This window comes from Ursus americanus, chromosome 6 (genome assembly GCF_024610735.1).
Source record: "Ursus americanus isolate L20-20 chromosome 6, mUrsAme1.1.p, whole genome shotgun sequence".
NCBI lineage: Eukaryota > Metazoa > Chordata > Mammalia > Carnivora > Ursidae > Ursus > Ursus americanus.
Window position 1 is genome coordinate 22,346,664 of NC_142132.1, and position 24,948 is coordinate 22,371,611.

Here is a 24,948-nt window from a genome sequence, read left to right on the forward strand (position 1 = left end):
AATGTACATTTCATTTAGTTTTGTTTCCGTGCATAATTTCTTTCCCATAGATACATGTTCTTCACTGCATGTCTTTTGATGCAAGTTAAATACATGAAACGTACTTTCTGCTACCAGATTATTTTGGCATAGCCTGCTTAATTTTGTAAATGATACAGTTAAATCCAATGAAGCAATGTTATAAACCAAAACAAATCCAGGAAGTTAATTATTTTCACAAGGAACTCTCCTGGAGATTATAAATTAGAAATATGTTGTTCTGATGAACCTTTTTTTTCTGGTTTAGTTATTTGTACCTCTCAGTTGAGGAGAAAACATCCTCAGGAATAAGAAATAAATATCACTTCAACTGGTTGAAAGAGAGAAGTCTTTCTCTTGCGAATATATATTTCCGTTTTGGCCACATGATGGACTCCGCAAAACAGAGCAGTTCATTAATTACTTCTGACAAGTCTTTCCCATTTGAGTTAAAATATTCCTCTGCAAATATAAATGTAGATATGTACACATATATATGCATATGTATGTAAATGTGTATATTTCACACACACACACATTTCTGGATGTGTGTCTGTGTGTGCCTGTTTCATTAGCAAAAACCTTGCTGATTGACCTCTACTAAAAATCCTTTCAGATTCCCCTAAAGATCTTACCAAGTAAATTATAAGATGGGATAGGAACCTATACATTACAACACTTCAGAGATCACACAGGAAAAGCATTCCACACAGTCTGTGCTAGAAGTCTATTCCTATGAACCTGGAGCGTTCCAGAAGATTCCCAGTGCCCAGGAGAAAGAGTTATATAGAACCTTATATAGAGGATAAAGTTGTTTTCTCCATAATTGTGTCACAACCTTGTGTTTCTGCCCGGTTTGCCAAATGGAAGCATTTGAGACGCTGAGCTTGCACTGGATCCCAGGTGCTCAACCGTGGGTCACCTACAGTCATCCCAAGTTCCTGTTGTTAAGCAAAGAAGTTCATCTGCAGGGCAGTCCAGTTCCATTACCCATCAGAGGGGTCTGCCAGGGACTCTCTGCTTCAAAACAAAGCCATCAGGCCCTGCTTAACTGATAAAAGGATCAATCAAAGGCGTCATTTTGGCAACTCATAGGCTAAATGAAACTCGACGAACTTTTGTATAAGGAAAAAAATGGTGGTCAGAAAGCACCTAATTAGAGTTAAATAGCATATTAAATAAAATATTAAATTGATGAGAATATTAAAAATAAAGTAAGGAATCCAGATAAAAATAATAGGAGTGTGGTTTTCTCTGATAGCGTTTCAGAAATTGTTCAGAAGGCTAAGAAAATTGAGCTGGATTTTCTACTTTAAACAAGTGAACAGAACAGAGTTTTACCCTTTCTATCAAAGCTGTCCTCGTGCCGTTACTACCCGGACATGGTTCTTTGCCCTTTGTTGGGGTTCAATATTTCATGGCTCAGAATCCCGTCGGTTGCCCAGTACGTGGGTGTCAGCCTGGGGAGTGGTTTAGCTCATGTCCACAAGCAGGAAACAAGGATCAGCCCATGCATCACTTAGGCGGTGCTTACAGTTTGTTCCAACTGTATAATTTATTATTTTAGTGGAACTATATTTACCGTTTAATAAATATTCATAAAGTCTCTCTTCTGTGAAAGCCACAGGGTACAGTTAGGGGAAGAGGAAGGAAGCACAGAGAGGAATAAAACGGAGTCCACTATCAAGAAGTAAAATAAATGCATACAAATCTCACCAGAATGTGTAAATTGTACATAATTACTTCTTTTACGTTTTCATGTATAACAAATGCTCTTTCAAAAAACTACAGGTGACTTTTCTAGAATAACACAGGATAATTTTTTAAGGCAGGAATGTTCGTATTTACTAATAGTGTGTCCTATTTTGTAGCAATTAGGTTGTAAACTCAGGTCACGCTTTAAAAATCATGATGTGTGCATATCCTGGAATAAAAACTCAAAATCGTACCAGACGCATTTACAGAATTCACAGGTATAACATTAGGACACCTTGGCAGCTACAGTAAATCTTCCTCAGCACGTTTGTTTGTAGTCGGCATGGCAGTTTTGGAGGCACTTACTGTAACCCTTCTTCTTTCAGGTATCAGAACTGCTGATCCACAAGCTCAACCAAAACTCGGTGCACTTTGAGCTGAAGCCTGGGGTCCAAATCCTTGTCCACGCAGCGCACTTAACAGCAGGTCAGTTTCCAGGGCCCTGGCTTCTGGCTGGTGGCTCTAGCAAAGGGGGATCCCAATCTGCTTTTTCAGCATAGATGAGACGATGGCACCGCTAATGAGAAATAAGAACCCCAGTCTTTGGAGGTTCCCTTGCTTAGCGTTTTTGCCCTAATGGGGACCCGTAAGACAGCAGAATAAGGAGACTTTCCTAGTTAGTCACTGGCAAAAACTGTCAGGGAATCACCTAAATACTTACTCCTCAAGTGATGGCATGTGCCTTCTCAACAGAAGTCTCGAAAATGAAGTTAACCTTACAAATAACTTTTTTCTGATCTTTCTGCAAAACCTTATTTTCAATTATTTACATTATAAAGAATTTTCTTTCTTTAGGTTTTGGGATAGTGAGTAGAAATAACTGGGACTTAGACGTTGCACGGGGCCATCACCAAGATAAACCCTGAGTGGGTCATGCATGATCGTAGTATCATTAAGCTTCTGTCTCTCCACCTGGAAAAGGTTGGGCGGGGGATCCTCCTACTAAGGCTATATAGAAATCTCGGTGATAACTCAGTTAATTCCAAGTGTATAGAAATATATATTATTGTGTTATATTAATAATAAACTAACAATATTTATTGAGTAGTTATTTTTTCAGAGTATAGTGCTGGTGCTGCGTGGAATACAAAGGCTAACAGGAAAGGGTCTTTATCCTCAAAAAAATATAATCTGATTGTGATTTGGTGGTAACAGTCGTGGTGGTGTGGTGGGGTGAGGAAATGGGCAATGGTGGGTATCTCAATGAGTAAAATGAATAAATGCTTACATAGAGAGGCGATATATTTAAGCACTTAGATCTTGCAGTTCTGCAGCCAGATCGTTGGTTTCAGTCTTAGCTCCCTCACTTGCCATATAGACCTTAAGAAGAGACTTAACTTCTTGGAGGCTTCAAAATGGCACTAAGCGCCTATGTCCATGGTATTGTGCGAGGATGAAGTTAATTCAGGCAATGCACTTAGAGTAGTGCCCGGCACATAGTAAACTATTATTTCCCTTCTATTTTTTTTTATTATTAACAATCAAAGTTGTATAGGAAATTTAAAGCAGAAAAGAATTGTGCATAGTCAGAATGATACAGGAGAGCTTCATGGAGAAGGTGGTCTTGGGGAAAGGATGGAAAGGATTGACCTCAAGAGACCATTCCAAGCACCAAAACCCCAAGGAAGGAGTGTGGAAGTCTCCAGGGCTTTTGGATGCTGAGTAAGTGGGGACAAAGAGCAGAGTTCCCACCTCCATTCTTTGGATTTCTAGAGATTCTGGAGGCGTGCCTAGGTCTAGAGGAAGGCCAAGTAGGCTGGCTGCTGGCCTCTTTTCATTTTGGATCCCCTCTCTCTCTCTCTCTCTCTCTCTCTCTTTTTTTTTTTTTCATTTATTAGGGCTTCATGAAATATTTTGTTTAGAAAAACTCCCACTGCCTTGAAAACAAATATTTAAAAGTCACTGTTGTGAGCACGGGATGGAAGAGGAGCATGGAGGTATGCCAGGCTGCAGTTTATGCTTAATTTGGTGGCTCTGGGAAGCCATCAAGATGTTTGAATGGAGGTGTGACGGGTTCAGAGTATCCCTTGAGGAAGGTGACTCTTAAGAGCAAGGAGGGTTGAGGAGGGCTGATTTTGTTTTCTCCAGCCTGCCGTCCTAATTCATCCATTGAAAAGGCATTTAGAGTGCCTGCCTCCTCTGAGCCAAGCTCTGTCCTCAGCATAGGATAGAGTCTGTGCCTTCATGAAGCTTCCATCACTGGGGAATGCCACACGGGGAACAAATTAACAAAAGGCTACTTTCTGAATTGTATTGCTGGTGAAAATGCCCTGAAGAAAATGAGAAAGTGTGAGAGCGGAAAGAATAATTAACCTGTGAGAGCAAACTTTGAGCCTAAGGCATGAAAGAAAGCTGCCAACTTATCTCAGGGCTTTCGATGACCTAGATTAGTAGTTTCCTACCAAAAGGTTGACCTTTGGTCTTTGGTGAACATTGGTGACACATGACAATTACGCACGGCTGGTTGTGCCGGAAAACAAAGTACAGAAGCGTCAGCTGTAGTCATCCTGATAGCCAAGCCACTGACAGATTTTCCCAATGAATGGCAAGTAAAACCTGAGATTGTATTAAATAGGTTTACTGATTAATTGGACAATGCAGGCTGTTAAGGTGGCAGACTGAACCTTACCATCCTCTCCTACAATAGCTAGAGCTCCTTGTTCCCTTTCAGTTTAGATGTTAAAAACACCTGAGTCTGATGTTCCATATTGAATTCTGGATTTGAAGGGATGTGGCCAACTAGTCCATCCTTTGTTGTGCAAAATTTGCTTTACAGCTAGACAGCTTTTAAGTGAACACTATCTTCAGGCAACATACTTTGCTGTGGTGTAGCTTGATTTATTAGAAAAAACTCCCTTACTGTTTACCAGGGGCCTCTATTGGAAAGGGGACCATCCTAGGTTAAATTAGGCAGAGAACTAACCCCACTCCTCCAGCTCTGAAGGTGACTTTCATTTCACACCTTTGCTTCCTCCCATGTTTCTCTTCCATCAGTTATTTTATGTGCCTGGTTTTTATTTAACTGATTTTCACATCACACTCCAGAGATGGTTCAGAACATCTTGCTGAATTTGAAACCTTATTTCAAATGTTACTTAAAGAAGCTTTCCTCTAATGGCAACTGGTAGAGCTGGGATCAGGCTGAAAAATAGGGATCAAAAAAGTGGTAATTCCCTGAAACTTGTTTAGCCAGGGCTTGGCCAGGGAAACTGATACAGCAAAGGTATCCAAAGGGATCCTTGTGGGAAAGTCCATGACCGATAACCACGATCGGTTAATTCCACCAGTGTAAGTTCCAGATGGCAAAGTTGGGAAGATCTGGAAGACTTCTCCAATTAATGTTCATGGTTCATTCCATCGCTGGGAATTTGGGGAGCAGGACTCAGATCTCTGGGAAGAAGGGGGTAGCCAAAGGAAGGTATGTTCCTGGGAACTCATGTAAACATGCTGAGATTTGAAGACGCCCTGCAACATAGATCAGTATAATCCAAGATTATCCAGAGAATAAAATTAGAAAGTAGTTTGAGGCAAAACCCCAGTGTTAGACTTGGCAATTGGGAGAAAGTGAGAAAAGTCTTTGACTTCCAACCAATGTGGGTTGTTCAAGGCTTTTCTCTGTTAGATTGGATAGTAGGATCTTTTGGCAGGATAATTCCAAACCTTGATCAACTGGCCTTATTGATCTTCCTATCGTGACTGGCTCAGTGACTGCAGCAGATATAGACTTATATGTGAATAGTCAGCTCCAGTTGGAGAGTAAAGGGAGAGGACATGAAGGGCTGACAGAATAATGGAATTGGAACCTTTGTCTGTGTTGAGTGTTGCCATGTTCCTCATTAGTGCAGTAGAATTGGGCCTACCCACGGGTGCTGCGTCGCTCCTCAGCCTGACTTTGACTACAAAAGACAAGATTTATGTGAAGATGGGCCCTCTTCAGTGCCTCTGGTGAAGAAGTGAAACATGTGAGGTATCCATTTCCCTCAGAGTGCCCCTAACTCAGCCCTGGCCATCTGATTGTTGTAAACTATTGCCGCAGAGGAGTAGATTGTGTCTACCAAGACAGTGGAGGGAATTCTTTCAGACGTAGAATACATGGCACACGGGGTGGGAGATCAGTGGATTGAGACGCTTGCCACACTTCCCTTGATTAAGTTAAAAATCAGCACACTCCTATTTGGCTGGCTAGGAAGAGAAGAATGAAGGTACATGGGGAAAAGAGGAAACAGTGAAGAGTATTTGATGCCGAACTTCTACCTCACTCCCTTTCCCTTCTTTTCATCCCTCCTGCAGGTGTGAGGACATAAAAATTAAAAAATAAATATAAGTAAGTAAATAAATAAATAAATAAATAAATAAAGGGAAAAGGACCACTGTTGCAACATTTCATGTCTCCTAAGCAGGATTGCTAATACCTTCCCAGGGACCATTACGGCACGCTGCTGCGGTCCATTAATTGCCCAGCAGATGTTCGGCAGCCTTCTTTTAAAAATGTTTGAGCCAGAGTGTGCTGCTAGTGAGAGAGGCAATGCATAATTTGGTTTGTCTCCAAGGAAAAAGGGCTGTCTCCTTTCAGGAATTTACTGGCCTTATTTTGTTTTTCAAATTCAGTTCCCTGTTTGCTTTTATGGGAACACCAGGTAGGCACTTCTAGGTCTGGCTGTCACTAGAGACCAGATTGGGGTCGTTCGCCCCGTGCTCTACCCGGGAATTCATTAGCTTTGGTGCCTACCCAGAGCTCAACTTTGAACACAGTCCTTGTTTTGTTCTTAGTGATTCCCGTGCTGCTCCCTTTCTCTTCAGTTCCTCTTGAGAGCTCAGCCACTCATGATGACTATGTTTCTGAATTCTCTTTGTGGAAAAAAGGGATTTGAAATAACACGGGAATAGGGCAAGAATGAGAGGCTGCTAAGGAGAAGTGGAGGGAGGCCTGTGACCAGAGTAGCTCTTTTTGGCTTTTGGGACCTGGAAGCATCCGTGTTTAGGGGACAAAGGCCGTGATGTTACACAGCTCAGAGAGTGGGAAAAAGGAGTAGAAATCGATCAGGCTGGGTCCTGGACTAGAAACACTGGTGTTTTGACTGAAGCGTACCTTTGCTCATGCTGTTCCCAAGCAGAATATTCCTCCCCAGTTTGCCACCCCTCTCCATTTCCTGTCTCTTGGTATTTTAAGACTCAACTCAATGCCAGCATTTGCATGGTGTCTTTCTAGAGACTTTACTAGAAGAAAGTGCTTTTACTACTTTTACTTTTATTGTCATCTGTCCCTTCTCTGAACTCACATGGATTTTTAAAACCTGTGTTTGTCTGATGATGATAATGATGATGGTAACCATTTACCCAGCAGAGAACTTGCACATATGAGGTGCTCAGTAACTATGGGTTTTATAAATAATTAGATGTATAATCAATCTATAATCACTAGAGATGTATTTGAAATCCCGTTCCCTCCATTAACCTTTGGGTTCGGTTGATTCCGTTGTGAACCTGTGCAACGGCATGCTGTTTTTTTACCAAACAACTGGTGAGGGGAGCCTTGCCTTCATGTATCCAACAAGCATCTGAGGAAAATGCATCTCAGCGTTTTTCTTATGTCAGGTATCCCTTCGGGAAGTATTATAATTGTTTATATACACATTGTGGGAAATAAGTAGGTCGAAGAAAAATTGGAGTTCTTTGTCTCGGAACAAGAGAACCTAGAGACGGAGCGAGAAGGAGGGCTATTCCTGAAGGTCTGCGTTATCAGCCTTTATTTCCCTGCCCTGGCCACTGGCTGGAGTGTTTCCCCACGTGGGAGAGCAGCCTCGCTTCATGGCAGAGCTCAGGGTCAACAGTTTAGACTGCACTCTCCTGACCTTATCAAACCAGACCTTCTTCACACCTTTTGTGACATCTCCCTGGAGCTCTCTCTCATCCATACTTTTACACTGCCTTTGATTTTTTGTTTGTTTATGTTGTTTTTATTTATCTATACTCTTCCATATTTTAAGAGCTATGATTTCATCCTGGGGAGTTTTTCCAGTAAGACTCTCAGGAAGGCTTCAAATCTGATGCAGAGCATTTGACCTCTGCAGGTACTTATGGAAAAACAAGCCTAAACTGTTAAGAAAATACCCTTGAAATGCCAGTAGTTTTCTCATTGCCCCTAGTAACTTGGAATTTACTCAAGGGGGAAGTCCGTTTCAGATTATCGTTTTATTCTTCACACAACTCTGTGCCTTACTTTGCAATTATGCCTTCAAAACTGGTTCATCTGGGGACGTGAGATGAGCTAGGACCCTCACTCCACACTGGCTCGACCTGAGGCACGAAAATGATTTGCATGAAACTTTACTAATTCTACATAAAGAAGATGAAGAATATTCCATGCAGAAGGCTCAAGAAAGATGAGCCTTAATGTTGACTATGAGTTCACCAAAGAAAGAGAACACAAGCATGCTGTATTGAGGCATTGACGGGCTATGTTGAGCAGAGGCAGGGCAAGGTGCTGTGTGGTTTCTGTACAAAACAATGCATAGTTTGGCTTGGTTTGGGGTCTCTTGATATATATCCTTAAATATTCCTAATTGGTGTATCTCATGAAGGTGAAATTATGAGCCGAGGAAAGAGAGAGGGATAAATTCAGGGAAATCAAACCTGCCATTATTTGATACTCCATTTATATTATAAACTGTTATTCATCGTGCACGCAGACTAATGCGACGACTCTCATTAATGCATCCTTGAAATTACAAGTATGATGAATATGGAAAAGGAAAGAAGGGGCAGATGGAAGGATTTTTTAAATAATAAATTTGGGCAACAGTCAATAATCCTTTCTCTTTTCAGCAAAGTATTTATGCATTTTACAAGAGGCAAGAGATGGTTATTGGATAGAGGTGGAGACCTAGAAGTAGGAGCCTCTTTTATGGTTGCCACAGATTAGTGGTTCATGTTGGATTTGATGTCATAAAGCATAGGAGTGGAAAACCCCAACTCAAGGCTGGAAATTAGAGGTTGAAACTCAACTAAGCCCAGGAGCAGACTGCACATTCAACTCAGAGCTTTGATTTACCACCTTTTAGCAGGTTCCTGGGTAGGAGGGGTCTGCTGATAGTGGATAGATCAAAGCCCTAATTGCTGGTACAAATCTTTCAAGCTACTTCACACCCTGTATCTTTGTTGCTGTGAGGACCCATGGTCATGAGTAAATTCGGTGATTATATTTGAGAGTGGGAGTGGGGGAAAGTAACTTAAAAATGTGTCGATTCTTTTGAGGTAGAAGAGGTAAGGCTCTGCATGAGAGTGGAAGTTACTCAGCCGCAAGCAAGGGGTAACACTGACATCTTATTGGAAAACACAACACCTAACTAGATTGATTCACGCTAAATTACAAACGACAGCACTACGGGGATGATTTGCATTTCACAGGAGTGATTTATTGGATAAATAAACTGAAATTTAGGTGGTAGGAGCTGCTCCATAGAGGACCTAGAAGGCATAGAGGGGCTGAAACTGATCCTTCCCTCAAAACAGGTATGATTGGAAAGACTCCATACAAGCCAGTGTAGACTACCCCAGTGATAAAGCAGCTCTTCTTGACCCCACTCTATGTTGCGATGATTTCGGCAGCTTCACAAAAATAGAGATTTTTCAGGACTCCCTGCACATACCCTGAATCCGAATCCCAAAGAGTGATACCTGGAAATCTGCATTTTTAACAATTTCCCCCAATGATGCGTATACAGCCAGGCCTGTCCCCAGGCTCACCAAGCTCTCCAGTAGAACATTGCACAGACACAGCTCCATCTGCATAACGAGGGGAGGTGCGCACATGCATGTCTATCACCAGCAATAAATCCGATTTACAGCTCAGGGCATCCACTAAAATAGAGGCATGCATTAAAAAAGAAGGGTCTGTGATATTAAATGTAGGAGGAAATTAGTAATAAACATTAAAATCTAATTTTTCTGCATATCTGGAGCCAACCTAGTTGGCAGAATGGGTAGATGACAGTGGGAGGAAGGGGAAAAAAAAATAGAACATGTCTCTGAATCTGAGATCTACTGTATCCGTAATGTAGATGAACGGCCAAGGCCAGCCAAGAGCTGTGGCCGTGAGGCACATGATTAAGGTGTGAACTAGAATCTTAGTGGCAGATGTAATTGAAGAGCCATGAGTTTTATGAAAGTTGAACAAATTATATTATCTAGATGCTATTAATGTGTAGTGTGAGCAGAAAATGATACATCGGCCTCTCACTGTGGTTTTGCATGTGTTAGAGAATCAGGGTGCTCTTCCAAAGTTTTGGATACATATGATAAAAAATGTGACAGGTTAATATTTCTCAAAGGAAGAGCCTCAAATTCCAGGTTGAATAAAAAAGAAAATTTAATACATAGTAACCTCTCACCGCCTCCTGTCTGTCTAGCAGTCACCTGATTTAAGCTGTTGGGTTTAGGAAAGCTGTCCTTTGTCAAGGGTATGTGTGGGTTTTTAATAAAACCGTTATCTTGTGTGATCTTGTCCCTCCATGGTTGCTGCTGACTGGTTCAATTTCTTTCCTTTTTTTTTTTTTTCCTTGGTGTAATAAAAAGATATTATCACAGAGATATTAGAGAATTAATATTTCCGGGCTTCAGTTGCTACCCTTGGATATGTTATGAGGAAATGTGGGAGGGGATGAGGAACCAGAATTTCAGCCTAGGTCAGGATACATCATGAATTCTGCCTGACAGTTTCACATTGAGAAAGATCCTTTCCACTTGAAGGCAGAATTAGCATTAGTCGAGAAGCTTTAGGAAATACAATATAATCTAAGCCACATCATTATGGATGCAGATGCCACATTGTGGAGTTGTGGGGCTCTGAACTGTAAAGTGAAATAAATTGTTGCAATAACATTTTCCATTTAGGGATGAAATTAGTACTAGTAAAATTCTTCCATAGCCAATAAATTCATCTGTCCCTTTAGTCTCTGGTTGCCTTGTTATCTACACAGTTATCATTTATAAGTCTTTGTGAATAAAGTCACCCTAGTAGTATTTTTCCTTTCTTCTACTTTTTTGCCCCAGATAGATAGATAGATAGATAGATTTTTTTTTTCCCTCTGCAAATATTTAGGCTGTTTCAAATCATGTGGATCCATTGGCTTTCGAAAACTACTAAGCCATTATGGTGTTATGGCAGGTAAAAACAGGTGCCAAGATATATAAACATACCCCTTTCCCCAATGCAGTTACATGAAGGTGGTACTTTCGTAAATATACCAGGGGCCAGCCATGAAGTTGCTCTTTAGCTTTTCATAGGTCCTTTCTTCATCTTTTTTTTCCTAAGATTTTCTGGGCCCATAAAAAAGCCTTAAATATCTACATGATAACTGGCCTGAGTTGGCCCAGCCTGAGGGTGTTTCTAAAACCTCTTGGGTGGAAATGGTCAAGGGGGAGTGATCAGATGAACCATTCAGAGACAGGGTACAAACATGCATCACATTGGAAATAGGTAGAAGCAATAAGTAGTTAGGATCCATGAGATACATTTCCCCAAGGGAATGGCAAGGCACATAGTCCAGAGCAACTGGCAGGAAACAGAAGGCAGGAGAACACATATCAAAGACAAAGAAGACACCAGAACCTAGGACAAGCTATCCTTTAGACACTAAGTTTCTTGTATCTAGAGTGACGAGGACTATTCTGGATTATATCTATAGTGTGTGCATAAACTTATATAGACTTCTTTTCATTAGTAAAGTGTTTTGGTTTAGAAGAGAATAGTTAGGATTATCTTGCTTATATCCTACCACCCTGCCAGTGGGGGCAGAGGTTCATAGCAAGAACTGAATAATGTAGAGCCCAAACATAAGAATTGCTAATTGGATGTTTAACCGGTTGAAAGAGAGTGTTTTGAATAGAGAAGCTATTAGTAAGCTATTGCCGTGTAACAAAGACCACCCAGAAATTCAGTGGCTTAACAGTGAGCGTTTATTATTGCTTTTGAGTCTATGAATCAGTTGGATGGTCCTGGTTTTATCTGTGCTCATTGTGCGTCTGCAGTCAGCTATGGATCATTAGGTAGGGCGTTCTAGTGGTCTTAGCTGGGCTGCCCCAGGTGTTGGGCGTCTGCTAGCTCTAGGCTGCTCTAGAAAAGCCTTGATTAGGATAATTACAGTCTCCTCCAGTGGTCTGTCATGCTTTATCAGGCTACTCTGGATGTGTTCAAACGTGACAATGACAGGATTCCAAGAGAGAGAGCAAAAGTGCAGAGGCCTTGAAGCTCACAGTTGGCACACCCTCATTCCCTTTTCATTCCATGGCCGTGTGATGTTGTAGCCCTAGCCCAGGTTCAAGGGATGAGGAAACAGATTTCACCTCTTGGTGCAAAAAGCTTCACACTCAAACTGTAGAAGGCTTGGACTGAGCGAGAGGTAGAGAACTGACCCAGCAATGCAATCAATCTCCACAAGGCTGAACACTCCCTTAGGGGCAACTTGAAATGCATTTAGGTATCTCTCAGGCTCTCCTGAAGTCATAACCAGATTAGACTATTATTAGCAGTCGAGGGGTGTGTTTTTGTTTTGTTTTACTTTTAGTGACCCAGAGAATATAAATGTCAGGCATGCTCTAAAGATAAGGACTCGATGCTTTAGGAATGATAGTAGGTGGGACCTAACATGCAGTGCTCTCAAACTGGTATGCATAACAATGACATTTGTAGCATGTTACATGTACGGATTTCTGGGACTGATTCTCAGAGACATAATTTTTTTTTTCAAGTGAAGCCTAAGAGACTGCATTTTCACACATTCTCCAGGTGTTTCTGATTCAGGTAGTCTGTAAACTTCTACTTTGAGAAACACTTTCCAAAGTAAGCAGGATGTCTTGTTGACTTTCAACCCTAGAAAACCAAAATGCATCTTTCCCTTGCTGTCTGTCAATTACAGTGATAAGTTTGGTCTTTGAGGTACTCAGGGTTGTCATTACTTAGCCAGGTGACCTAAACTCCATGACTGGATGTTCTGGAAGACTCATCTTCAGTTTAAAACACTGCTCCACTAGTCAGTAGAGCTTCCCAGGAATTCTCATACTGTCTGGCCCATAGGCCTGCAGGATCAGGGCTTGATCCCAGTAGGGTATGACAATCCTTAAGACTCTCATGATTGGGTTTAGATTTGAACTGACAGAAAGGCCTGTTGGTCAAGAAGAGAGTGCTTTTAGGGGCACCTAGGTGGCTCAGTTATTAAGCATCTGCCTTCAGCTCAGGTCATGATCCCAGGGTCCTGGGATCAAGCCCCGCATCAGGCTCCCTGCTGAACAGGGAGCCTGCTTCTCCCTCTGCTGCTCCCCCTGCTTGTGTTCCCTCTCTCTCTGTGTCTCTCTCTGTCAAATAAATAAAATCTTAAAAAAAATTTTTAAGAAAAGAGTGCTTTGTAAATGAAAACCTTTTGCTCTTTCTGTTTTTTTTTTTTAAGATGTTATTTTTCTATCTATTTATTTATTTGAGACAGAGAGAGAGAGAGAACAAGCAGGGGGAGGGCCAGAGGGAGAGAGAAGCAGACTCCCCACTGAGCAGGGAGCCCAATGTGGGGCTTGATCCCAGGACCCGGAGCTCATGACCTCAGCCAAAGGCAGACGCTTAACCGACTGAGCCACCCAGGCGCCCCACTCTTTCTGTTTTCTAAATAAATTCTGTCGGTGCCATTCCCATATCACTAATTTCTGGAAAAGAGATTTCAGACCACATGGACTTTGTGATATTCAAAGTTTATAACTAAAGCCCAGTGTAGTTCTGCTTTCGAGGCAGGAGAGTCAAAAAGAAATTCAGGATGTGGCACACTTGCTTTTGTAAGTTACTCGGCTGCACTAACTTCTGGATTAGAACTATAGAAATGAATTAGAAATGTAGTTCAGTGTCCTTAGTGCAGGTAGAAATTCTCCAAGAAAGTCCTTTTGCTCGAATGAGAGTGAACACAAAGAGCATAGTTTCACCAGCCGATGCCACCATTTTGTTGACTTTGCAACTTGGAAATAAACCAGATAAAGGGGCAAGGCTGCAGCAAAAGGGAAAGTGGTACCCAGGGTAAATCTTTTCCTCAAGCATGTTGTGTGGGACATTGGTCTGCAAAGGGTCTGTGGCCATATGAGTCTGGGAAACACTATGGTAGAGTTAAATTAGTTTCTCTCCTGCAGGACTGCTGTGAACTTTTTTTTTTTTTTTAAGATGTATTTATTTATTTTAGAGGTTGGGGAGGAGCAGAGGGAAAGGAAGGGAGATAATCCCAAGCATGCTCCACACCCAGTGCAGAGCCTGAGGCGGAGCTTGATCCCACAACCCTGAGATCATGACCTGAGCCAAAACTAAGAGTCGCACACCCAGCTGACTGAGCCACCCAGGTGCCCTACGACTGCTGTGAAGTTTCAGTTACTGATGAGCATTGCAAATCTCCAAGATGGAGAATACTGTATATACCATTTCCCAAAATTATCTAACCACCCTTTTGTCATCTTTTGGGGCTTATTTTCTGTAGAATACAATAGCAATGATATGACAATGTTACAAATACTGACCATGTCCTATGTGCTGGACACTATGCCAAGTGCTATAAAGATCCCACCGTGTTTTATTCTCAGAACTTTCTAGAACAAGCACTTAGTGTTATCTCCATTATGCAGATGACGAAACTGAGGTTCAGTTTAAGTCACAAGTGGCAGACTCAACATCTGCTTCTCAAAAGGGACCATATCAACTTCTTGACCCCAGACATGGAGTTCTGAGATTGCTCTCGTGCCCACAGGCTGTGAGCATTTATTTATATATATACCAGTTGCTTTTCACAGAAAGACTGTTGTCCTTACGGTAAGCAGTGCTGTTTCTATAATCAACCTAGATCCTCATGAATAAAACATACTAATTCAGTGCATTTCTCAGTCCTCCCAGGATTTCTGAATCAGTGTCTGCCAGCACCCACACTTAGAAATGTGAAGTTAGTGGCACCTGGGTGGCTTCGTCAGTTAAGTGTCCCAACTCTTGATTTGGCTCCAGGTCATAATACCAGGGTTGTAAGGATCGATCCCCACATCCAGCTCTGCGCTGGGCATGGGGCCCGCTGAAGATTCTCTCCCCTCCCCCACTCCCTCTCTTAAAAATTACAAAAAGAAGAAAGAAATGTGGAGTCACCCACAGTACTGACATATCCATGCTTTACTCTGTATGGATAATGACAAGTAAACTGCTCAGCATTTTCCTTCACCTTCTACCTTGTTTAGGCTGCATCTGGAGAGGGATTAATTTATGCTAATTCCATACAACAAGCTAAAGCCCATTTATCACAAGTTTCCGTTCCTCAGCAGAATACACTCAAACGCACCTAAGTGCCGGGCACACGAAGATAGCGCAGCTGCTGCCGTATGTGCAGCAGTAATAGGCCCGTTTCTATTCAGGGGCGGGTCAGCGAGCAGCCCCGCGGAACGAGCGCGCAGGGCAGTGGCGTCCGCTCTCTCCCTGCTCTGCTGCCGCTGCCCGCCTGCCCGCCCCTGAGCCTGAGCGATGCAGAGATGGGGGAGCAGACGGCCACGCTGTAGATCTCAGGATACAGAAGCTCATTTTCCCAAAATACTATGCTAATTACTTACCAGTGCTAATGCAGCTTGTGTACAAATGATGTTTTAAGTAGGAACGATTTAGAATTATATGATAGAAACTTATGATGTGGAGAAAGAAGATGAGAAAGAGAAGGGAAATTGTGTGTGTGCGTGTGTGTGTGTGTGTGTGTGTGTGTGTGTGTGTGTGTGTTGCTTTCTCTTTTAGCAAGAGCCTGGCCAAAGCAATTTCCTCTCTTTACTTTTCCATTTATTTCAAATGCCAGCCCTTTCAAGCAGGCTTAGTATCCCTCCTGGTTACTCCACAGCCCCGATCTCTGCTTGTTCTGAAAGAGCGTGCAGCTAGGAATTGCAAGTTTAGCTAATAAAGCTGACCTGCCTCTAACCATCCTAAACAGAGAGGCCCTCCCTCCGTCTGCATTTGTTCCCTGCCAAGCTAAGGGTTTGCGTTCGAAGATTACCTATAAAATATCTTCCCCTTTTTATTCCCTGGCATGTGATAACAGTATTGTGATAACGTCAAGAGAGAGAATGACCTAATCTTTTAGAGTTACAGATGGAATTACTTGATGGCTAAGATTTGCTTGAGAATCATCCAGCGGTTGGGGTTATGAGGACTGGATGGGGATAAAAATAAAACAATATTGTCTGTGGGTTGATGTTTGTGCTGGGTACCTTCCTCTACGCACAGTTACCGCACACGTACATGCATGTATATGGATGTGCGCACGCTTGTCACCCAGCTGGGAGAGTGTAGGCTTTATGATTCTAAGTAGTCCTTTTAAGACTTGATCATTTTTTAACTTGGGTCACTTAATTTGCTTCTCACACTATAGTTTTCACCCTAGTCCCCACTCTCAGAAATGTGTTTTTAAATTTCCGGTATCTTCCACTGAACTTAGCTCCATGTGTGCGTTTGTGGTAGGACTTGGGTTCAAGTCTTGTTCTTCCACTTCCTAGTTCCAAGTCCTTTGGAAGGATATTAACCAGTGAGAGCCTCACTGTTTGCATCTCTTCAGCAGAGGTCACAGCCCTGCCTTCTGTTTGTGGAAGTCAGTTTTGATAATGTCTATGAAAAATGGCAGGTGTCCCCTTCCTTGGTGACATCCTACCAATCATTGTGTGAGTTTGAAGTATTTCTGGGCTCCTTTGCTGATGGCACTGTGTTGGCCTAAGTAAAAGGAGGATACTTTTATTTTCTCATTTTGACCTGGAAGCACGTGTGCCTTGGGTATCTGCCTGCGGCCTCCTCACACACAGACTCACCCGCGGGCCCTGCACGGCGTAAGTGCTGCTTGACGTAGGAGAGAGAGAATCACAGGGATTGCTTAATTTTCCTGCTTCCTAAAAGCCGATTCTACTACTAAAACAACTAAACCTGTTTTCTGAGAAAGAGGGTTTGACCTGTATCCCAGAAAAGCGATTTGGCGTCTGGTACGTGCTCTCCAGTTGCGTCAAGTGGCTGGAGCGTAACCTGACAATAAGCAGGCAGAGCAGAAGCAGCCTCAAGTCTTGCTGGGGTCCTTCAGGACACAGGCACCGCTTCTTGAACTTTTGCACCCAGGAGACCGGAACGTTGCCTTCTTGGCTCTCAACGGAGAAAAGCCACAGAACATGGTGCTTGAAGGTCGCCTACCTTTCTGAGTATCAGACTTTACTTAAATGGGGAAGGTAAAGTTCAGCACCCAGGCCTTCTGAGGTGTGTATGCGGCTTGCCTCTTATGCTTCAGCTGCGCTCTTTTTGCAACATGTCAGTTTTTTGAGAGGGTAAAAATTAATTGCAAACAAAGTCCTTAGAGCAGCACAGATTTGACCCCAAGACTGAGGAGGATTTGGAGGTGGAGAGAGAAGCTCCCGAGAGGTGCGGTCTAAGGTAAACTCAGGGAGGGAGAACCTTCTGTGGATGCAGAGAGGAGCACCCCGTGCATCTGAGAGGCCGGTGCCTCCTGCCACAAGCTGCTGTCAGGGCTTTGGGAAGGCAGCGCGACAACACGGGGTCGCACACCCCTCCGCTTGCACCACCGTGGCTGCTCTCCTGAAATGCTCCCCTAGCCATCAGTTGCCTGTGTGCCGAAAAGATAAGCGTGCTCCGTTCCCCTCCAGTCCTTCGTCTCACGGGACAGTTGCAGGGACAGGAGCAGATCATTCATAAAAATATTCCTCTTGGTTTTTCTGGTGATGTGCGTTGCTTAGTGAGAGAAAAGCTTGCACTCAAAGTATAGCAAAATTTAATAATTATAGTCTTTTAAATATTGATTAAAAAGGAGAGCAGCAGCAGTAGTAAGAAAGGCTGATACTTATGGCAGACTTCATACGTGTCCAGCACTGTCATCAGTGCTTTGCGTACGCGAACTCACCCGGTGCTCGCACAGACCCTTGTTCTCTCACCACGTAAGCCCGTTAAGGTGAAAGCCCTTGCCTAGAATCGCGGGCCAGCGCGGTGGCGCGGGCCTGCCATCGAGCAGTCTGGCTCCAGCGCCCGCTGCGCTTCCTGAATAGCCCAGCTGGAGCGTTCTGGGGGCCGGGCCAGGCTCCGATGCCCCCCGATGCCAGCCATGTGACACACATCTGTGCGTAGGGCCCCCGGGGTGTCCTGTGCGAAGAGCGTCAGCATCTTACGGAGTCAGGCATGCCCGTGACCGTGCCCTGTGTTCTCCCCTAGCCCCACTGGTGGACCTCACTCCGGCCCACAGCGGATCCGCCATGCTGATGCTGCTCTCGGTGGTGTTTGTGGGGCTGGCCGTGTTCGTCATCTACAAGTTTAAAAGGTATGTGGCCCTCCGTCCACGTCTCCCCTCCCCCTTCCTCCTCCCTGACAGGTTCGGAAGCACGTGGTGCCGTGATGTACGTCTCCGTGCATTGCAATGATGCTGTCTGTTAATGTTTTAGGAAGATCCCGGGGATTAATGTTTATGCCCAGATGCAGAATGAGAAAGAACGAGAGCTGGTCAGTCGGGTCAGTCACACTGAAAGCAGGGCCCATACCCCTCAGACTGAACTAAGGAGGCCTGGCCAACCGCTAGGTGAGAAGGTGGAATGCCAGCTCATAGGTAAATGATTCCCGGCAGCCATCAGCTGCTCGGCCTGGGTAGTCAACGGCCGACTCTGTCTAACCCCTTTCTGGCTTGACGTAACCACTTCCTCCTGCTCTAACATTCCTGAGAGAAACAGCTGAGATGTCTCTTTCCCTGCTTCCTTCCTTTGGAACGAGGGGGAGGGAAAAAGCCTTCTTGCTCCTATGTAGTGTTTTTTTCTCTCTCGTGACTTTATTCCTCCTTTTGCAAAATCTCTTGCTTTAAAATACGGGGCTTCCAAATGTTCGTGGGCAAAGAGCAGAGTGTTGGCTCTAACAAAGTACAAGAAGGAGGCCTCAGAGGCTGGACCTGGTGATGTGGATGGAGGGCCGAGCAGGGTAGGGAATGACAGGGTAGGACAGGGCCACCTGGCCTCAAGACAACTTTTCGGAGGGCACATTGCTCCAGAATGCTTGTACAGAAGCGACATCATGAGACAGAATAGAGGAGAGCCAAGTCAATCACCCTGGAATTTTTTCTTTAATTAGCAGGAATCTAAAGACTGCTCCCCCCCCCCCCAAAGGAAACATGGAACCTGAGAATTTTGAGGACAAGAGGCAGAAAGTTTGCAGAACATCCCAGGAGTGAGGTTTCCTGAGAGAGATCCCTGGAGGGTTAGCCTGTTACAGAGCAGATGGGCAGATTTCTTCCTCCTGTTTAGCTGTCCCCTGGCAGAAGTCTTACAGTGGACCTTATCATGTATCAGTGGAGCGCTCTCTCTCTCTCTCTCTCTGCCTGCGAAGTGAGCTGGGAATCCAACAGCTATGTCTGGAGCCTCAGGCTTAATTGCTAAGTCCTACTATCTGTGGCAGAGGAAAATTTCCAGGGAGTTAGACAACCCCGTGGAGCCACCATTGTGATCCATGGCTGGCCTTGTTTCCTCCTGTCCGTTGGTGTCAGGACTTGAAGCTGTAATGTTGCCACCTCAAATCCTGCATTGCTGACCAAGAGGGCTACATTACTAGATAACCATTGGTGCCTCACTCTAATGTCAGAATACCAAACCTTCTAGAAGGCCGCTACCTAAGATTTTTAACCTGTTACTTAGAAAGGGGAAGGAGCACCTAAATGGAAACACAGCCCTCTCTTTAAGTGGATGTGGAAGAGTTCTGTGGTGGTACTGGGGGAAATTTCAGTGCAGGGCCTGGCTTGTCTCGGACATAATAATACCAGCTGGAGCCACATCTGGGGTCCGGCGCTCACAGTGTACTTGCTTTTGTTTGGGGAGACAGGGTGATAAATCTGTAATTGCTTTAGGTTCAAAAGAAAAAGGCTTTTCTGTCTTCCAAGTCCAGAGAAGCGTTCACCCTGTCTATTTACTTCTAAAGCTTCTAAGTGCATTTCTGTGGGTCATTTGGTTTTCAATCCCACTTCCACGGGGTATGAAGCACAGCGCTGTTGACTTTATTAAAGTAGCAATCCCTCCTTCACCAGGAGCAACCCCCAGCACTTTGCACAGTCTCTGACACCTTTCCATTGTCAGTGTCATTAAATGAGTAAGTGTTACACGTTTTCTCTTAGGAGAGTAGCTTTACCCTCCCCTCCCTCCCCTTCTACTCAACCTGGTGACTCATCTCTCCGATTGCAAAGAGCAAGACACGCCACTCCACCTTCAACGCCAAAGCGGGGATCTGCTGGGGCACAATTTGCAATTTAAGGAAAACCCCCAAAGGCTACAGGCGACCTGCTGATCAGGAAGGAATTTCGCTCTTGTCAAGTGCACCATCCTTCATGACCACTAACTTTATGTTTTTTTTCTTTCCTTTGTTGTTCTGTTTCCTATTTTGCCAGGAAGTATTTCCATAGTTGCTGAGAATCAAAGCACAAAAGAAATCCCTACCTATGTAAATGTTTGAATGGAGGACGCCAGTAAAAACAAAAACAAATAAAATAAAAACAATCAAAATCCAAACAAACAGACAAACAAACAAACACTCACTGCATCGGGACTTTTTAATTCTTCAGACACAGACAACAAGGGTTTTTAGCTTTAAGCCTGTGCATGTGGACAATACCTTGAGAACATGCTTGGAGGGGCAGTGTACAGGTGCTCTATTTTAATGGAAAAACACTCCCCTCCCCCTTTCCTCTTCTCTCTCTTTTTTCTGATCGGTCGTGTTTGTAGAAAATTCATAACATATAGAGGCCAAGGAAATCTGCATGTGTTTTTGGAAATATTCTTGGCTCTAGATTTAAAAGCTATTTTAGCACTAGAGGCTGATGGGGGGATTAGCCGCCCCAGCCCCTTTCATAAGACACAAAGACATGCACAGGAGTGCGAAACCCTGAGCTGTTTCTCTGTCCCACTTTCCGCATTGCCCGTTTCTTTTCTCAGTTAGCTCTGGTAGCTCCGGTGGCCGGCAGTGGCCACGAGGCTGCTTGCAGTTTACATTCTGTGCGGCCACAGGGACGAGGAGAGAGGTGAGGTTCCATCTCCACAGGCGGGGTAGGGAAGGCAGGCAGCGGGGGCAGGCATGTCAGAAGTGGATCTCTGTTTCCTGTTGTTCACCCCTTCGCATCACAAGGTTTTCCCTCGTAGCTTGCCTCCTCCTGCCCCCCCCCCCCGACTTACGTAGAAAAGAGAATCCCAGCCACCCATTATCTGGCCTCCCCTTTGTTTGGTATCCATGTGTGGTCATGAGCTGTTGATGTCTTTGTACCTCTTCCTTCCGCTCTCCAAATTGTCTTTCAACTCCTCCGACTTTTTCTTCCCAAACATGTTACTGGATTCTAGACATTAACCCCAGTGTTCCCTAAATACTGGCCAGCCCTGCCCACACATTCCTGATCTGTCAGCATGCCAGCTTCCCTACACGCTGCTCCAGCTGCTCCCTGCGCTGCAGGGCTCGGCTCCATGCACCCTTTGTCTCCTCCTGTAGAACCCGCCTCTTCCAAACAGCCTGGCCTTTTCCCACCTGGGAACATGCGAAGCGTGTGAAAGGGTTGATGTATGCAAAGCAATTCACACCTGGCCATGTACCCTGGAAAGGAAAGGATACAGATGAATAGTGGTATTCTCACACCTTAACAAAAATCTCGGGTGCAGATTCCAGAATATTCTTGTGAGAAATGTTTTGAACGCGTTACTATGTGGCAGGGCGATTTCCTTCTGTAATGGTTGCTATTACCCAGTATTTGTTCTCTCACACTACAGTAAAAATATTTGTAAAATAAAACTTATTTTAACCAGAAGAAGAAGCAGGTTAATGGATTTAATATTCAAGAGTGTCAAAAAGTCTGAGAATATATGGAGGTCTTGTCTTACATTAGGGTAAGATTTTGATTATGTAGGACGATCCCAGACATTTCCCAGGTATGCCGTCTGATCTCTGAGTATCATAGTATTGGCAAAGGGAAAATTAGTAGGCTTACAGGGAGGAGGTAGATGTCTACCTGAAGCAGACTGGCTCAGAGCATGAACAATCCCCATTTGCCTGGGGCAATAATGAAAGATGGCCCAGAGAAAGAGGAAAACGAGCGTGTCCCTCAGAAGCCCTTGGAGGATTATGAATTAGGCAAAACCCTCTCTAAAACATAGGACAAAGCAGCTTTGAAAACCACTCAGAGAGAGCAGCCTCCTTCTTGGCCATGTTCCCAGGCCAGTCACAGTTGATAACAGGGTCCTGGTAATACTGGGGGTGCCCCAAAGATCCTGCCAATCCCTGCCCTCGTGTAGCTCGGACAGTGGAAGAGTAGCAAAGCTGCAGTCAGAAGTGAATCAGACAGAAGTTTTTGTGGTTGAGGATGCCCAGGACGAATCTGGGAAATGGATTATGCCTGAGGCAGCCATCTGTTTGTAGAACTCAATTGATCCCAACCTGCCAGGCTTCCTATCCCACAGGAAACATCCTCATCGATCCGCTTCAGTTGGAGCCTTCCAAGTTTAATCTGGAAGACAGAATGTTTGGAAACCAAAGGAAGCTCGCTCAAAACAGCACAGGGAGTCCTCAGAGTTGCAGTTCAATTAATTTTAATTGGAAAATTATGAAAAAGGGAATAACCCTCTTAATCTCGCACAGTGCCTTGCCTAGAGTAGGTATTAAGGAAATTACTTTGTTGAAAGGGTAAGTGGAAGGATACGTGAGAAGACATAAGGGAAAATGGGCGTGTAAATCCTAATTACAAATAGAGGTAGACATGAGATGCCTGGCATTTTGGAAAGTGATCCCAGATGGCCGGCTCTCTACTCAGCATCTCCAGGATCCTCGTGCGCCTCTCCTCAAAGCTCCCTCCCACCTGTAGGAGATGAGTGAGGCAAGGTACCGCCCAGAGGGGACCTCATTGTTCTTGCGACCCAGCTCCGTGGTTCTCAAAGTGCGGTACCTGCCCTGAGCGGTATCAGCGTCACCTCAGACTTACTGGAAGTGAAAATTTGGGGTCCCCCTCCTGCAGACCGACTAAGTCAGAAACTGTAGGGTGTAGGGCCCAGCAGTCTGTTTTTACCAGCTTTTCGGGTTATTGTGATGTACACAGAACTTTGCGAACTACCGCACCCCGCCACCCCAGCTCAATCCCAAAGAGAAGGTGGTGATGAGAGCCTACAAATGGGAGGGTCCCAAGTGCCTACCGACTCGCTGACAGCAGGTGCCAACACAATGAGGAGTTTGGTGGGCTTCAGGCCGGAGGAGTGGGTGGGGAGGCGTGGTTGTGGAAGGGAAGATTCAGGGCAAGCTAAAAATCTGGTATTACAACATTTTACAAAAATCCCAGAAGGCAAACTGTGCACGCTCTACCCTGAACTAGCCAACCAACCTTTTCTCCTTTGCCTTATTCCTAATTGGATTCACTGTCCAAAATGCAGAGGTTTGCTTTGCTTTTTTCAGAAGTTCCACACAGCAACTTTGAGAGCAGTGGGGTATTTGGCAGCTGTTCTGTGTTTTCCAGGATTCCAACTGAGCATTGAAATCCCTCATTTGCCAACTTATTTTTATAGGAAGCCAATTTAAAAAAAAAAAAAAGAGAGAAAGTTTTCTTATAGTATCGGAACTACTTCTAATTTTAAAATGACTTTTTTGATGTATTTTTTTGTTAAATACTATGTAGTGTAATGTATACTTGCTCTTGTTTATTGCTTTTACAATCATATTTATTAAACAGATAATGTCTCTAAAGTCTTGGCCTCAAGGAGTTTATTTTATCTCAAACCGATCCGTGGCGTTCAGTCTTTGCGCAGAAGTGCCCCAACTGTAGGATTTTATAAAGGCTCATTTTGTGAGAATATAGCAAACACCACAGTCTCGAAGGTTCATTTTTTGTTTGTTTGCTGGTTTTTTGTTTTTTGCTAACAAAGGAGCATGTAGTCTACCACCTGAATTCTACCTGCATTTTAGTTGACTGTATAATGTCTGTTGCTTTATTAAATTACTTTATTCTACTTAAAAACCACTCCAAAGTAGTTACTTTGGAATAAGTAAAATGCTTATTATGCTTAGTTCAAAATCAGAAATTATTAATATGTGACCAACCCATTCAAATTGGTTCAGAATCTCGTAGTTATGGAAGGAGCAAACCTGCCTGTAATGTAATGAGCTGAAACGCGGGGTGTGATAAAGCCTTCAAGGACAGCATAAAAAAGGCTTTGACCCTGAAATTAGGAGAGCGGAGTTCTCCTTGCAGCTATGCCCGCTGTGTGACCTTGAGCAAAGCACTTTCCCTTACAAAAGCTGTAGCGTTCTCAGGCATCTAAGCTGAAGGAAGAAGGCAACTTCCAGCCTTGGTATTCGAGTGGGTGAGTCATTCCCGAGAGCCCCATCCAGCTAATTTAAACTCGATGGAAAACAAAGAAGTGGACTGGATCCAAAATCCTCGAGCCTGTGGCTCGCCTACATAGGTCACATCTCTTCTTGGGCAACATTTTGCCCTTGTATTTGTATAGAAAGAGAATCTTCCTCAGCCTTCCAAAGACCCGCCAGGCTCAGAATGGCGTTGCCTCAACAGCATAGTCTCCGCATGTCTGAGAATCCCTGTTTCGGGGTGGCCTTGAACCTCTCCTTTCCCACAGGCTAAATCTCCCACCTGACCCTTCACCTTTTGCCAGACCAGAGCCTGTGCTGCACTTCCCCCTCAGGAGTTTATCTCCTGTTTCACTGCAGTCAAACAGAGATCATCCCTGGAGATTTCAAACAGGAGATTGAACACAGGGAATTTTTTGCTTGAGTAGCTGAAGAGCCAAGATGCCAAATGGGGGGAGGTGACACGACGCCAAGATGAGCATCAGTAGGGAGCCTCTGCCTTCCCTGCTGGGAGGACACAGGGATTCCCGCAGCCCAGGACCAGCACCACCAGTTTGACACCGAAATCATGGAGGTTGTGGCTAGCACTTTCTGGAACCACAGAGGACCCACAGCCGGAGCCAGCCATGCCGCCTGAGCAAAGGCGATGGAGAGAGGGAGCTTGCTGTTCTCCTTGCTCTGGCCCTCCCATCTTCAGCTGAAGCTTCCTACTGGCCAAGCCCATCCACGAGCCAGTGGGCACTGGACCCTGGGAAATACAAAGCAGAGCAGGGAGCGGTGGGAATGGACTCGAGAGA

At 44.3% G+C, this 24,948-nt stretch overlaps 1 protein-coding gene across 4 annotated transcripts in view; it reads left to right on the forward strand.

The window, feature by feature from the left end:
- The window catches only part of SORCS1 (sortilin related VPS10 domain containing receptor 1), a 483,023-nt gene extending 459,492 nt beyond the window's left edge, over positions 1-23,531 (forward strand). The window contains exons 24-27 of one of the 4 annotated variants that reach the window (XM_045803063.2): positions 2,100-2,199; positions 18,008-18,113; positions 18,235-18,395; positions 20,211-23,531. In XM_045803063.2, the coding sequence (XP_045659019.2) occupies positions 2,100-2,199; positions 18,008-18,113; positions 18,235-18,395; positions 20,211-20,275 (432 nt within the window). In that variant the 3' untranslated portion in view covers positions 20,276-23,531. Of the gene's footprint in view, positions 1-2,099; positions 2,200-18,007; positions 18,114-18,234; positions 18,396-19,940 lie in introns of all 4 variants that reach the window. The other 3 variants (XM_087862723.1, XM_045803062.2, XM_045803065.2) reach the window with 3 other exon arrangements.
- The last annotated feature ends 1,417 nt before the right edge of the window (positions 23,532-24,948 follow it).